At 46.1% G+C, this 12,319-nt stretch overlaps 1 protein-coding gene across 1 annotated transcript in view; it reads left to right on the top strand.

Moving 5' to 3' along the window:
• Positions 1 to 5,358, top strand: part of LOC143940744 (V-type proton ATPase subunit S1-like protein) — a 97,242-nt gene extending 91,884 nt beyond the window's left edge. The window contains exon 7 of the mRNA XM_077462448.1: positions 4,749 to 5,358. Coding sequence (XP_077318574.1) covers positions 4,749 to 5,075 — 327 coding nt within the window. The 3' untranslated portion in view covers positions 5,076 to 5,358. The remainder of the gene's footprint in view (positions 1 to 4,748) is intronic.
• Positions 5,359 to 12,319: the final 6,961 nt, after the last annotated feature.

The following is a 12,319-nucleotide window of genomic DNA, read 5'->3' as shown; positions in this document are numbered from 1 at the left end:
TGCCGCAGCTCAGTGTGAACTTGGGCTAAGATACATTTAGTATGTTCAGCGTTACCCCCCACATAAAATGCAGACCTTATGCTAAGCAAAAACATGTACCGCAGTCTAAAAGGAGGGGGTCTGCCCTGGTGGGCATGGGAGCCCCCACAGACACAAAAAGGAGGTGATGAAATATTCTGGTAAAAAGCATAATAGACAACATTGTATACCATGCAGTATTTGGAAAAGCATGAAAAACTAGTAGGAATATGACTACCCTAATGATAGATAAATAAAATTATCTACAAAGGGGAAACATACCAAAGTTGAAACTTTATAGGCATTTAGAAGATCTTAAGCGTCAGTAGCCAATATATGTGTATACATATGTAGCGGCGGGCTCCTGAAGAGCCCGCGCTATGCGTTTTTCAAAATTAAACTTTGCCTAAACTTCAGTTTGGTTTGGGTTTATTTGTCTAAATTTGACTTCTGTATCAGTCTGACTGGACTGTGAGATGTTCAGCCTGGCCACAGGGGGCACTGTCTCTGGTGGCAGACGTGGAACTATGGTCTGGTCAGGCGCTTAAGTTACTCTCTTTCGGAGCCAGGTCAGTGGGAGTGGCCCTCTCGCTGTGCCCTCTGGGAGAGGGTATTTAAGATGCGGACGTCACGTGGTTTGGGGTTCCGGTCCAGTATGATGTGCTGATTACATGGTCCTGGTCCTCCTGACCAGCCCCCAGGAAGGCTATGGCCTGGGGTGCGGATCCACCCGACTTTAATGCCTCAGGGCTGGCTAGCCCAAGGCAGGGAAACTAAAGGAGGATTCTGAGGTGGATGGGTGCCGTCTCTGGGTTCGTGAGAGACCCAGTGTGCTTCAAGCATTCCAGGGGAGGACTCTTCAGAAGAACACCACGTATGGGTTAGTTTTCTTAACAAGAGCCTGGAAGGGCTGAAGTTGCCAAGAGAATCCAGTCTTGTGGATATCGCTAAGCAGGCTGAAAGATCCAGGTATCCCACACGTGTTCTATAGCTTAGTTTCCCTACGTGTTCTGCAACAACGTCTGTGACAAAAACTTTGTTCCTGAGTAAATACCTTGTTGGCTGCTAGGCCTTGTGAGAGAGGGATTGTTCAATCTGAGTGTTCATCCAGCTGCGAATGGCTATTCTCTGGATGCAGCCAAAGTAAGCAAGTTCTTTAACGTTTTTGGACTTTGACACTAAGGCCGCGTACACACGGGCGGACTGTCCGCCCAACTAGGTTCGTCAAACAGTTTGACAAACAGTCCGTTCAAAATTTGCATGAGCGGACTTGACCACACACGACGAACGAACAGTCCGCTGAAAACTTGCGCGATGACGTGAACGGCACGTACGACGGGACGAGAGATTCAAAGTCCTATACACTGCAATGCAACCTTCGGCGTGTAAATCCTTTCTGAGCATGCGCGGAACTTAGTTTGACGAACAAGCCTACACATGAGCGGACTGTCCGCTCAAACCAAGTTTCAGCGGACAGTCTTACGGAAATTCCGAAAAACTTTGTTCGTCAGACTGTCCGCTGAAACTGTCCGCTGAAGCCCACACACGAGCGGACTGTCCGCTGAAACACTGTTGGACGAACAGTCCACCCGTGTGTACGCGGCCTAAGAGTACCTGAACTTCCTTTCCAACCCTCTGATCCCAAGTTGAAAGACTGTTCAATGGTTTGAGTTTTTGCAAATAAAATCCATTCAAGTGGATCTATTGTCAGTCTCAAGTTACTGGGTCATCTACCACGGGACATCCCCTAGACGTGCAACAAGGAGAACGGAAGGTAACGGTAAGCCCCAAAATAACCAGCAGCTCCTTCGGGGGTTAGTGCTACACATAAACACATCAAATTAGTAAGTATCTTCAGCTGGGCCTGTCACTCAGCTTTTGAGACTTTTATTTCCCCTGTCTCTTATGACTCGGGGTCTATTTCGTGATGTCTGCCAGCCACCCACGATCATTAACTAGAGAGGCAGAACAGCAATCTGCCTATGTAAACAAGGCAGATTGATGTTCTGACAGGGGAGAAAACAGATCAGTGTTCTCCCAGTCAGAGCAATCACCACACAGTTAGAAAGCACCCCCTAAGGACACACTTAACCCTTTGCTCGCCCCTGGTGTTAACCCCACCCTGCCAGTGTCATTAGTACAGTAACAGTGCATATTTTTAGCACTGATCACTGTATCACTGGTCACTGGTCCTACAAAAATTTTCAAAAGCGTCAGTTGGGTGTCCGATTTTGTCCGCCACAATATCACAGTCCCGCTAAAAATCACTGATCGCTGCCATTACTAGTCAAATAAATAAAAATCCCATAAAAATATCCCATCATTTATAGACACTATAACTTTTGCGCTAACCAATCAATATACACTTATTGGGATTTTTTTTTTACCAAAAGTATGTAGCAGAATACACATTGGCCTAAATTGATGAAGAAATTCGATATTTTTCAATTTTTTTATTGAATATTTATTATAGCAGAAAGTAAAAAAAACATTTTTTTTTTCAAAATTGACGCTCTTTTTTTGTTTTATAGCGCAAAAAATTAAAACCGCAGAGGTGATCAAATACCACCAAAAGATAGCTCATGGGGGGAATAAAAGGACATACATTTAATTTGTGTTCAGCGTCACACGACCGCGAAATTGTCAGTTAAAGTAATGCAGTGCTGTATCACAAAAAATGTCTGGGTCATGAAGGGGGTAAAACCTTCTGGGACTGAAGTGGTTAAGGGGGTGTGGCAGGGAGGTGTGTTCTATGCCTACATACATTTGCTAATAGGTGTCCCTCTTTCCCATCTCAAAAAGTTGAGAGGTATGGAAACTGCTAGCCTACTGTATGCTGTTTCTTCCTAATTTATATGTGCTTAGGTGTGGCATATAGAGAAGATGTGACCGCATACAGCAGGGATATGCAATTAGTGGACCTCCAGCTGTTGCAAAACTACTAAAAGTCCCATCATGCCTCTGCCTTTGGGTGTTATACTTGTGGCTGTCAGAGTCTTGCTATAACTCATGCATACCTACCAACATTTTGAGATGGGAATGAGGGTCACCTACTAGCAAACGTATGTAGGCATAGGACATGCCCCCTTCCGCACCCCCTTAAAGGGGAAACAGTAAAAAAAAGGTTAATTAAATCCACAAGTGCTTTTTTTTTTATTTATTTTTTTACCACTACTGTTCCTTTATATTGGCTTTTAAAATTGACAAATGCAGCAATTTAGAATTTGGATAAAAGATTTAACACTGGGAAACACTTTTTGAAAGATAAAAAGTGAATTTTATATACAACTATATAGATCAGACCAAAATGAGGGACAAATAAGGAGGAATGAGGGACAGAGGGACATTGCTCCAATTCAGGGACAGTCCCTCCAAATCAGGGACAGTCAGGCATGTACTGGCCATTGGGACCACCGGGAGTTTCCCGGTGGGCCGATGGCTCAGTGGGCCAGTCAGGTGCAGTCCTGGAGCCGCTCCTCACTTATAGGAATGATCGCTATTTCATTCCTATTACCAAGGAGCAGCTGCCGACACTTGCTGGAGTGAGGATTAGGCTTTCTGCTCCCTTCAACCTGGGGAGATAGACAGCCCGCAGGCTTTCCTTCCTCTCTCCCCTTGTCACTTATCACATGACTGGAGAGAGGAAGAGAAGCTGCCTTCATTCTGGAGAGCTGTAAGTACACGTGGGATGGGAAGAAGAGGGGTGATGCCTGATGTAAGAGGACACTGATGGGGGCCACTTTGATGTAAGCGGGTGCTGATGGGGACTACTCTGATGTAATGGGGTGCTGATGGGGACCACTCTGATGTGAAGGGGGTGCTGATGGGGCCACTCTGATGTAAGGGGGTGCTGATAGGGATCACTCTGATGTAAGGGGGTGCTGATAGGGATCACTCTGATGTAAGGGGGTGCTGATAGGGATCACTCTGATGTAAGGGGGTGCTGATAGGGATCACTCTGATGTAAGGGGGTGCTGATGGGGACCACTCTGATGTAAGGGGGTGCTGATGGGGACCACTCTGATGTGAAGGGGGTGCTGATGGGGACCACTCTGATGTGAAGGGGGTGCTGATGGGGACCACTCTTATGTAAGGGTGTGCTGATGGGGACCACTCTGATGTGAAGGGGGTGCTGATGGGGCCACTCTGATGTAAGGGGGTGCTGATGGGGGACCACTCTGATGTGAAGGGGGTGCTGATGAGGCCACTCTGATGTAAGGGGTGCTGATAGGGATCACTCTGATGTAAGGGGGTGCTGATGGGGACCACTCTGATGTAAGGGGGTGCTGATGGGGACCACTCTGATGTAAGGGGGTGCTGATGGGGACCACTCTGATGTAAGTGGGTGCTGATGGGGACCACTCTGATGTAAGGGTGTGCTGATGGAGACCACTCTGATGTAAGGGAGATGCTGTTGGGGACCACTCTGATGTAAGTTGGGTGCTGATGGGGACACTCAAAATTAAACTGGGCCGATTTGGATGAAGTCCAGGGCCAAATTTTTGTCCCAGTCCAGCCCTGGGGACAGTTGGGAGGTATGCTCATGGGACTTGTAGTTCTGCAACAGCTGGAGGTCTGCTAATTGCATATCCCTGACATACAGGAACAAAAACTTAGATTTTGCATGTATACATAGCAGCAGACACCCTAAAATCATCAATTTACTGTAAGATGATTTGTGACTAATGCATGTATGAATATATGAGTTTGATGCATATTTTGTATTGCAGATACAAGGATTTAACATTGAAGAAGGAGAGTTCTCCTATGCCAAAGACTGTACAACTTACTTTTCTCCAGCTATTCTTATGGGCCTAGTCATGTCACTCATTCTTCTATTAGTCCTGGCCTATGCTCTCCACATGCTGATCCATCTAAAATCTATGGACAGACATTACCAGAGGAAATGTTCTGCCACCTATTTCCCTAAAACAAAAGACAATTATATGGAAGACGAGAGGGAGCCCCTCAGAGGCCGTGGACAAGAGTTCTATGAACTAAGACAGCCGGAGTACTGTAGACTAAGCATTCAGCAGTGTGCATCTGTTTCTCATTAGCTCTATAATTGACCATTGTTTCCCTTTGTGTATTTCTGTTATTTTGATTTCACATTAAACACAGTTTCCAAGAAATGACTCCCCCCCCCCCCCCCCGATAAAGGCATTATAAAATAAACTCTTGTGCAACAAAGTCACTCCAGAGACCCGCGACCCCAGAGCACTCTTGTGAAACTGCAGAGCGTTCTGTCACTAAAACATGTTGAATAATTGTTGGCCAATGTATGTAGTGGATGTGTTAGGCTGTGAGTCATTAACAGTAAAGGTAGTCAAGTCTGACAAAGACCTCATGTTTTTTGTTTCAGTTAATTTCAATATTCACATTTAAATTGTGTTCCAATTAAAGCTGGCTATAGACACTACAGTACCGTCAGACCTACAGTCATGATTCAACATTGTCTGTGTCTTTGTCCCTAAACATGACCCATTTCATTTCCCATGGTTAGCCTCAGCTGGTGGTCCCTGAAAGTAGCTTTAGAATGTTGCTTAGGTTGATTGAAAATAGACATATTGGGGACCTTAAAGGAGAATCCCACCTCGTGTCCTGATTGGATAGATTCATAGCTGCTGAGCCATTGGCTCCCGCTAATGTCACTCAAATCCAATGACGCGTGTCCGGGGGGGGGGGGGGCAGAGCCAAATCCGTCTGTCGTTGTCTATGGACGCAGCAGCAGGACAGGGGAGTGCACCCGCACTGCTGTCCACGAAAGAGAGCGCTTCTCCGACTGGGCACTCAAGAAGAGGAGGAGCCAGGAGCGCCGTGGAGGGACCCCAGAAAAGGAGGATTGGGGCCACTCTGTGCAAAACTAACTGCACAGCGGAGGTAAGTATGACATGTTTGTTATTTTATTTTTTTTAAACCGAACCTTAAAGCTGTGTGAGGCAATCATCTGACCCAAGGAGGAGGTGTAGATTCAAAATAAGAGAGGTCCAAGAACAGAACCTTGTGGGACCGCGACAGAGAAGGGAAGAGGAGAGGGGAGGTAGATTTGTAAGTGACACTGAAGGTGCGTTGGGATGGGTAGGATGAGAACCACTGAAGAGCACAGTCACGGAGACCGAGGGAGTACATTTTTTTTTTGAGGAGGGGGTGGTCAACTGTATCAAAGGCAGCCAAAAGGTCTAGAAATAGGAGTGCAGAATAGTATCCATTGGTTTTTGCAGTTGGTAATTTGTGGGCTTTAGAAGAGCAGGTGCTGTGGAGCATTGAGGGCGAAATCCAGACTGAAGGGGATCAAGAAGGATCCTCTTTATGAGGTGGTCGCTCAATTGGTTGTAGATCAGGCATTCAAGAAATCTAGAGGAAAAGGGGAGCAAGGAGATATGGTGTAGATCGTTAAGATTGGTAGGGTCCAAGGATGGCTTTTTAAATATGGGAGGCAACCAGTGCATGTTTTAGAGCCTTGGGGAAGATGCCAGAAGCAGAGATTGAAGATTTGGGTTAGAGAGTGTAGGATAGAGTCAGAGGGTGACTGTAGTATTTAAGAGGGAATGGGTCCAGGGGACAGGTGGTTAGGTGGGCATTACAAACGAGTTTAGCAACTTTATCTATAGTAGCAGGTTTGAATAAAGGAAGTGTCAATTGTACCTGTTGACATGGGGTGTCAACTGGGGGAGATACCTGTAGAGTGGAGATTTCATCACAAATTGTATAAATCTTTGGGGGGCGATCACGTGTGTCACGCCGCATCTCTGATTGGGATAAGAAGTCTCTTTTTATCACAAGGCTTCTTACCACATGATCAGCTGTGACCAATCACAGCTGATCATCGCGAGAACCAGGAAGTGGCGGTAAACAGCATTCCTCGGTTTGTGCTGACAGTGAGAGCCGATCGGTAGCTCTCCCTGTCAGGGGGGGGGGGGGGGGTCTGTGCTGATAATCAGCAAATTGATTATATACACAGCCCCATCAGATGTGTCAATCAACTGCCAATCAGTGCCCATCAGTGCCCCAATAATAAAGTCTGCCAGTGCCCACCACAGTGCCAATCAGAGCCCACCACAGTGCCAATCAGTGCCCAGCATTAATTCCTGTCATTACCTGCCGAATCAGAGCTGCCCATCAGTGATATCTATTAGTGTCCATCAGTGTCACCTATCATTGCCAAGCAGTGCTGCCGGTCAGTGCCCATCAATGCTGCCTGTCAGTGTCCATCAGTGCCACCTGTCAGTGCTCATCAGTGCCGCCTGCCGATGTCCATCGATGCCGTCTGTCAGTGCCCATCAGTGCCGCCTGTCAGTGCCCATCAGTGCTCCATATCAGTGCCACCTATCGGTGCCCATCAGTGCTGCATATCAGTGCCACCTATCAGTGCCCATCAATTCTATATATCAGTGCCTCCTCATCAGTGCCCATCAGTGCCACCTTATCAGCGCCCATTGGTGTCGACTCATCAGTGCCAACTTATCAGTGCCCATCAGTGAAGGAGAAAACACAATTTTATAACAGAAACTAAGAAAAACTATTTTTTTTTCAAAAATGTCAGTTTTTTTTAATTTGTTTAGCAAAAAATAAAAACCACAGAGTTGATCAAATACCACCAAAAGAAAGCTCTATTTGTGGGAAGAAAATGATACAAATTTGGTTTGGGTACAGTGTTGTATGAACGCGCAATTGTCATTCAAAGTGCGACAGCACTGAAAGCTCAAAATTGTCCTGTGCAGGAAGGGGCGAAAGTGCCTGGTATTGAAGTGGTTAATTAAAGGAGCAGTAAACACAAAAATATATGTATATTTCAGCTACAGGTAGACCCTAAAGGGCTGAATCATATACTGTTTTCTTATGGTCCCATGGATTATGGCAAGATGTCTCTCTCCACCTTTTTTGACTGCCACTTCCTTGCAACGAGCCTTTCTTCACTAACAGGAGTCTCACTTCTGCTGCAGCAAAACCCTCAATAGTGAAAAATAAATTATAAATCCAGCATGTAGATTAAGACTATAAGATTTATTGTATACAATTCTTACTAATATGTAGATTTAGTGTTATCAGTTATTCTTATTAAATCAGAACTCCAGCCAAAAAAAGATAATAATGAATAGCCTATTAAAAGATAAAATAGCAAAAACAGGTTTTGCCACAGTATTAACTTTCTATACAGAGATTTTCTTTACAATACTCTTTTTCTGTCACTAGATGTCCCATGTCTGATGACTAGCATCATTCACCCCACATCCTCTGAGCCCAAGTCTTCATAGACTCTCCCCAGCCAGTTACTGCACAGTGAAAGGAGAAGCAGCACAGTGATGAGCTCTTCTGTCTGTCACTCTTTCTCCTCCTATCAGCATGCTTTCTGCCAGCACATAAACTGATTGGCTCCATTTACTGCTTCTTGCTCTCCCACCCCAGCTCTGCTGTAGAGGGTCTGTAAGAGGCTGATACCAGGTCAAATTCAAATACTCACACTGCTTGTATGTAACCACTTGCCACCAAATCACGCACATGTATGTGATGGATAGGGATGAGCCGAACACCCCCCAGTTCGGTTTGCACCAGAACCTACGAACGGACTGAAAGTTCGCACGAACGTTAGAACCCTATTAATTACAATGGACGCAAATGTTTGAAATCTAAAGTGCTAATTATAACGGCCAATATGCATTTTATTGTCCTAAAAATGGTTTGGGGACCTGGGTCCTGCCCCAGGGGACATCAATGCAAAAAGAAGTTTTAAAAACTGATGTTTTTTCTGGAGCAGTCATTTTAATGATGCATAAAGTGAAAAAAAAGTGAAATATTCCTTTAAATTTCGTACCTGGGGGGTGTCTAAAGTATGCCTGTGAAGTGGCATGTGTTTCCCATGTTTAGAACAGTCCCTGCACAAAATGACATTTGTAAAGGAAAAAAAGCCATTTAAAACTGCTTGCGGCTTTAATGTAATGTCTTGTCCTGGCAATATGGATAAAAATCTTTGAGAAAAATGGCATTGCTACCCCATCACCCCCCCTACCCCAGCCCATTACCAGCCCCTTTGGGTCTTGTATGGATATTAAGAGGAACCCCGCACCCAAAATATGTTATGTTAATGTTAGGCAGATGCCTGTGTTGCACAAATGAACTACACAACACCAGCAACGAGGGGGTAGATTCAGGTGTATGCTGTGCAGGAGGCACACTACACTGACTGAATATTAGGCAGATGCCTGTGTTGCACAAATCAACTACACAACACCAGCAACCAGCAATGGGGGGGGGGGGTAGATTCAGGTGTATGTTGTGCAGGAGGCACACTACACCCACTGTAACAGCGCTAGGTTAGGAAGCAGAGCAAAGCTGACACTGTCCCTGCCTATCCTGCTCTCTCCCTGATCACTACACTCACTGTAACAGCACTATCTAAAGAAGTAAAGCACAGCTGACACTGTCCCTGCCTATCCTTCTCTCTATGAATGCCGCAACACACTACACAAGGCTGCCGCGCTGGCGGCCTTATATAGTGTGGGGCTTGTACTAAACCCCCTGAGCTATAATTGGCCATAGGCATCCAACCTGTGGCCAATTATGGCTCTCCTCGCTGCCGGCACTGTGATTGGCCAAGCATGCGGGGTCACAGTGCATGCTTGGCCAATCATCAGTCAGCAATGCACTGCGACTGGCGCAGTGCATTGTGGGCCGTTTGTATCACACGAATTTGATGCGAACGGTCCACAAAGTTCTGGTTTCGACGAACGGACGAACGGCCGATGTTCGATTCGAACATGGGTTTGAATCGAACACCGGGCTCATCCCTAGTGATGGACTTCAAGTGGTTGTAGCTGCAGTAGCTGTATGATGCCCGTATGATGCCTGTAGCTGCATTGTGCCCCTAATGAGCTCTATGGTATAGGAAAGTGGAAGTGACAAGCATTTTCATCACAGAAAGCGAGATATGTTAGGTATCTATTTACTCTGCATAAATCTATCTTTGTGGCTTCACTTCCCAGTTCCCTACTGTGCATGCGCGAGTCACGCAGCTCAATGGCAATGGTCCGCGCTGTCTCTGGGACCCGTGTGTGTCCTAGCAGACAGTGCGCCGGGACAGGAAACAGCATAGATTCCCGTGGGAGTCTATGCCTGGAAGTGGGTGTAAATACCTGTCTTAGACAGGTATCTGCACCCCCCTCCCCCCTGAAAGGTGCCAACTGTGGCACCAGAGGGGGGGAGGGTTACCTATGAGCGTAAGTTATACTTTAGGGTGGAACCCTGCCTTAAGTAAAGTAAAGTGTCTGCCACAGAATTGAATGTAGAACACTTGAACAAAGTCTCTGCCACAGACTTGGATGTAGAACACTTGTGAAAAGTCTCTGCCACAGACTTGGATGTAACTGAGGGACTTAAGTGAATTTAGAGAGCTATCATATGGTACCAGTATCTTGCAGCCGGTCCGGTGATACTGTATGGGTGTAGATCCACTTAGTGTCCTTCAACTGAGCCCCCAGTCTTCTTCTGAGAAGCCAGCCTTATGCATGGCCTTCTCCCGAAGAGTCCTCCCCTGGGTGCTTCTCCAGTTGCTGGGCCTCTCTACAGATGAGACGGCACCGGACCACCTTTGAATCCTCCTCTCAGTTACTTTGCCTCAGGCTATCCAGCCCAGAGACTCGGAATTGGATGGATCCGTACCCCAGGCCATGAGGGCCATGGGGGCTGGTCAAGAGGACCAGGACCAAACAGACAGAAAGATCTTCTGGACCAGAACCCAGAAGCACGTGATCTCAGTATCTTAAATACCCTTTCCCACAATGCATGGCAGGATGACACACCCACTGGACTGGTTCCGAGAAAGAATGGCACTCAATACACCTAGCTAAACTGCTTTCTCACACTTGCCAGCAGTGACAGCGACACCTGTGGCCAAGGAGAACCCAGTGCAATCCAGGTACTGAAACCATAATTTGACATTATTAACCCTAAAACCCAACTGTAGTTTTAGGAACATTAAATTGAAAAAAACACATAGCGCGCGCTCGTCAGGAGCCGACGCTACAATAATATAATGACATTTCAGATGGTTTTGCTTTGCAGTGTGCACTTTTTATAGGGACACCACAAGATGGCAGTAGCATGCAAGTGATAGAACTTTCTTTCCATTTCAGATGCACTGACATTGTTGAATTGGTCTTTCTCATTTTATAGCGAAAGCTAAAACTCTTTTATTGCCAAGAAATGGATTCAAGTACTGTGTTTGGAAAAAAAAAAAAAAAACGGGGACATGCACAAAAGTAAAGTAGAAAGTGAATGGATATAAAACTGAGTCATTTATATAGAGAGTTGAGATGATGCTCGAGGCCACAAAACACCACTTTTATACAGATTTTGTCAATGAAACATAGCGATCGTAGCAATTTTATGGTGGGTAGTTGGGATAGAAGAAATTTGCATGTTTGCAGTGCCTCACTGATATTCTAGTTATTTTAACTTTTTTAATGGTTTAATAGGTGATAATTGAAACGGTATTAAACCCAAAATTAAAAATGTAAAATATTGCAGCTTACCAATACATAACACAAATACATTTAACTTTTTTCCCAAACCAGTTCCATTCAAGACATGCAATGAATGATAACTATCACAATTGCTTATGCTGCCAACCTTTATTTTAACCTGGGAATCTGGCCATTAACACACTTTCTGTCCTCGGGTGTCTCCACTCTAGATGGAGGAGCAATGGAGACACCTTTGGACAGCAGCATTGTCATCCTGTCATCCTGGGAGAGTGTAATGTTAGACCTCTTTCACACCGAGCCGCACCAGGCGCCAGCGGGAAAGCGGCGCTATTTTTAGCGCCACTTTACCGTTGTTTTAGCGGTTTCGGTTTTAACCTCCCGCTAGCGGCCGAAAAGAGATTAAATCCGCCCACAAAACACAGTCGGAGCGGCGTTTTCGCAGAGCTGCCCCATTGATTTCAATGGGGAGCAGCGGTGGAAGAGCGGTGAGTTCACTGCTCCTTCACCGCTCCAAAGAAGCTGCTAGCAGGACTTTTTCTGACGCTCCCTGCCAGCGCACCACTCCAGCAGGCATGTACTGGCCATTGGGACTACAGGGAGTTTCCCGGTGGGCCGATGGCTCAGTGGGCCACTCTGATGCAAGGGGGCTAGTGATGGCACACTCTGATGTAAGGGGGCTGCTGATGGGACACTCGGATGTAAGGGGCTGCTCATGGGACACTCTGATGTAAGGGGGTGCTGATGGGACACTGATGTAAGGGGGCTGGTAATGCGACACTCTGTTGTAAGTGGCTGGTGATGGGACACTCAAAATGTAAGTG

Source organism: Lithobates pipiens, unplaced genomic scaffold, assembly GCF_037356315.1.
Source record: "Lithobates pipiens isolate NorthernLeopardFrog02 unplaced genomic scaffold, aLitPip1_a1.2 Scaffold_3, whole genome shotgun sequence".
Classification (NCBI taxonomy): Eukaryota; Metazoa; Chordata; class Amphibia; order Anura; family Ranidae; genus Lithobates; species Lithobates pipiens.
Note: the sequence above shows the minus strand (reverse complement) of the source record. Positions and strands in the feature narration are given on the sequence as shown.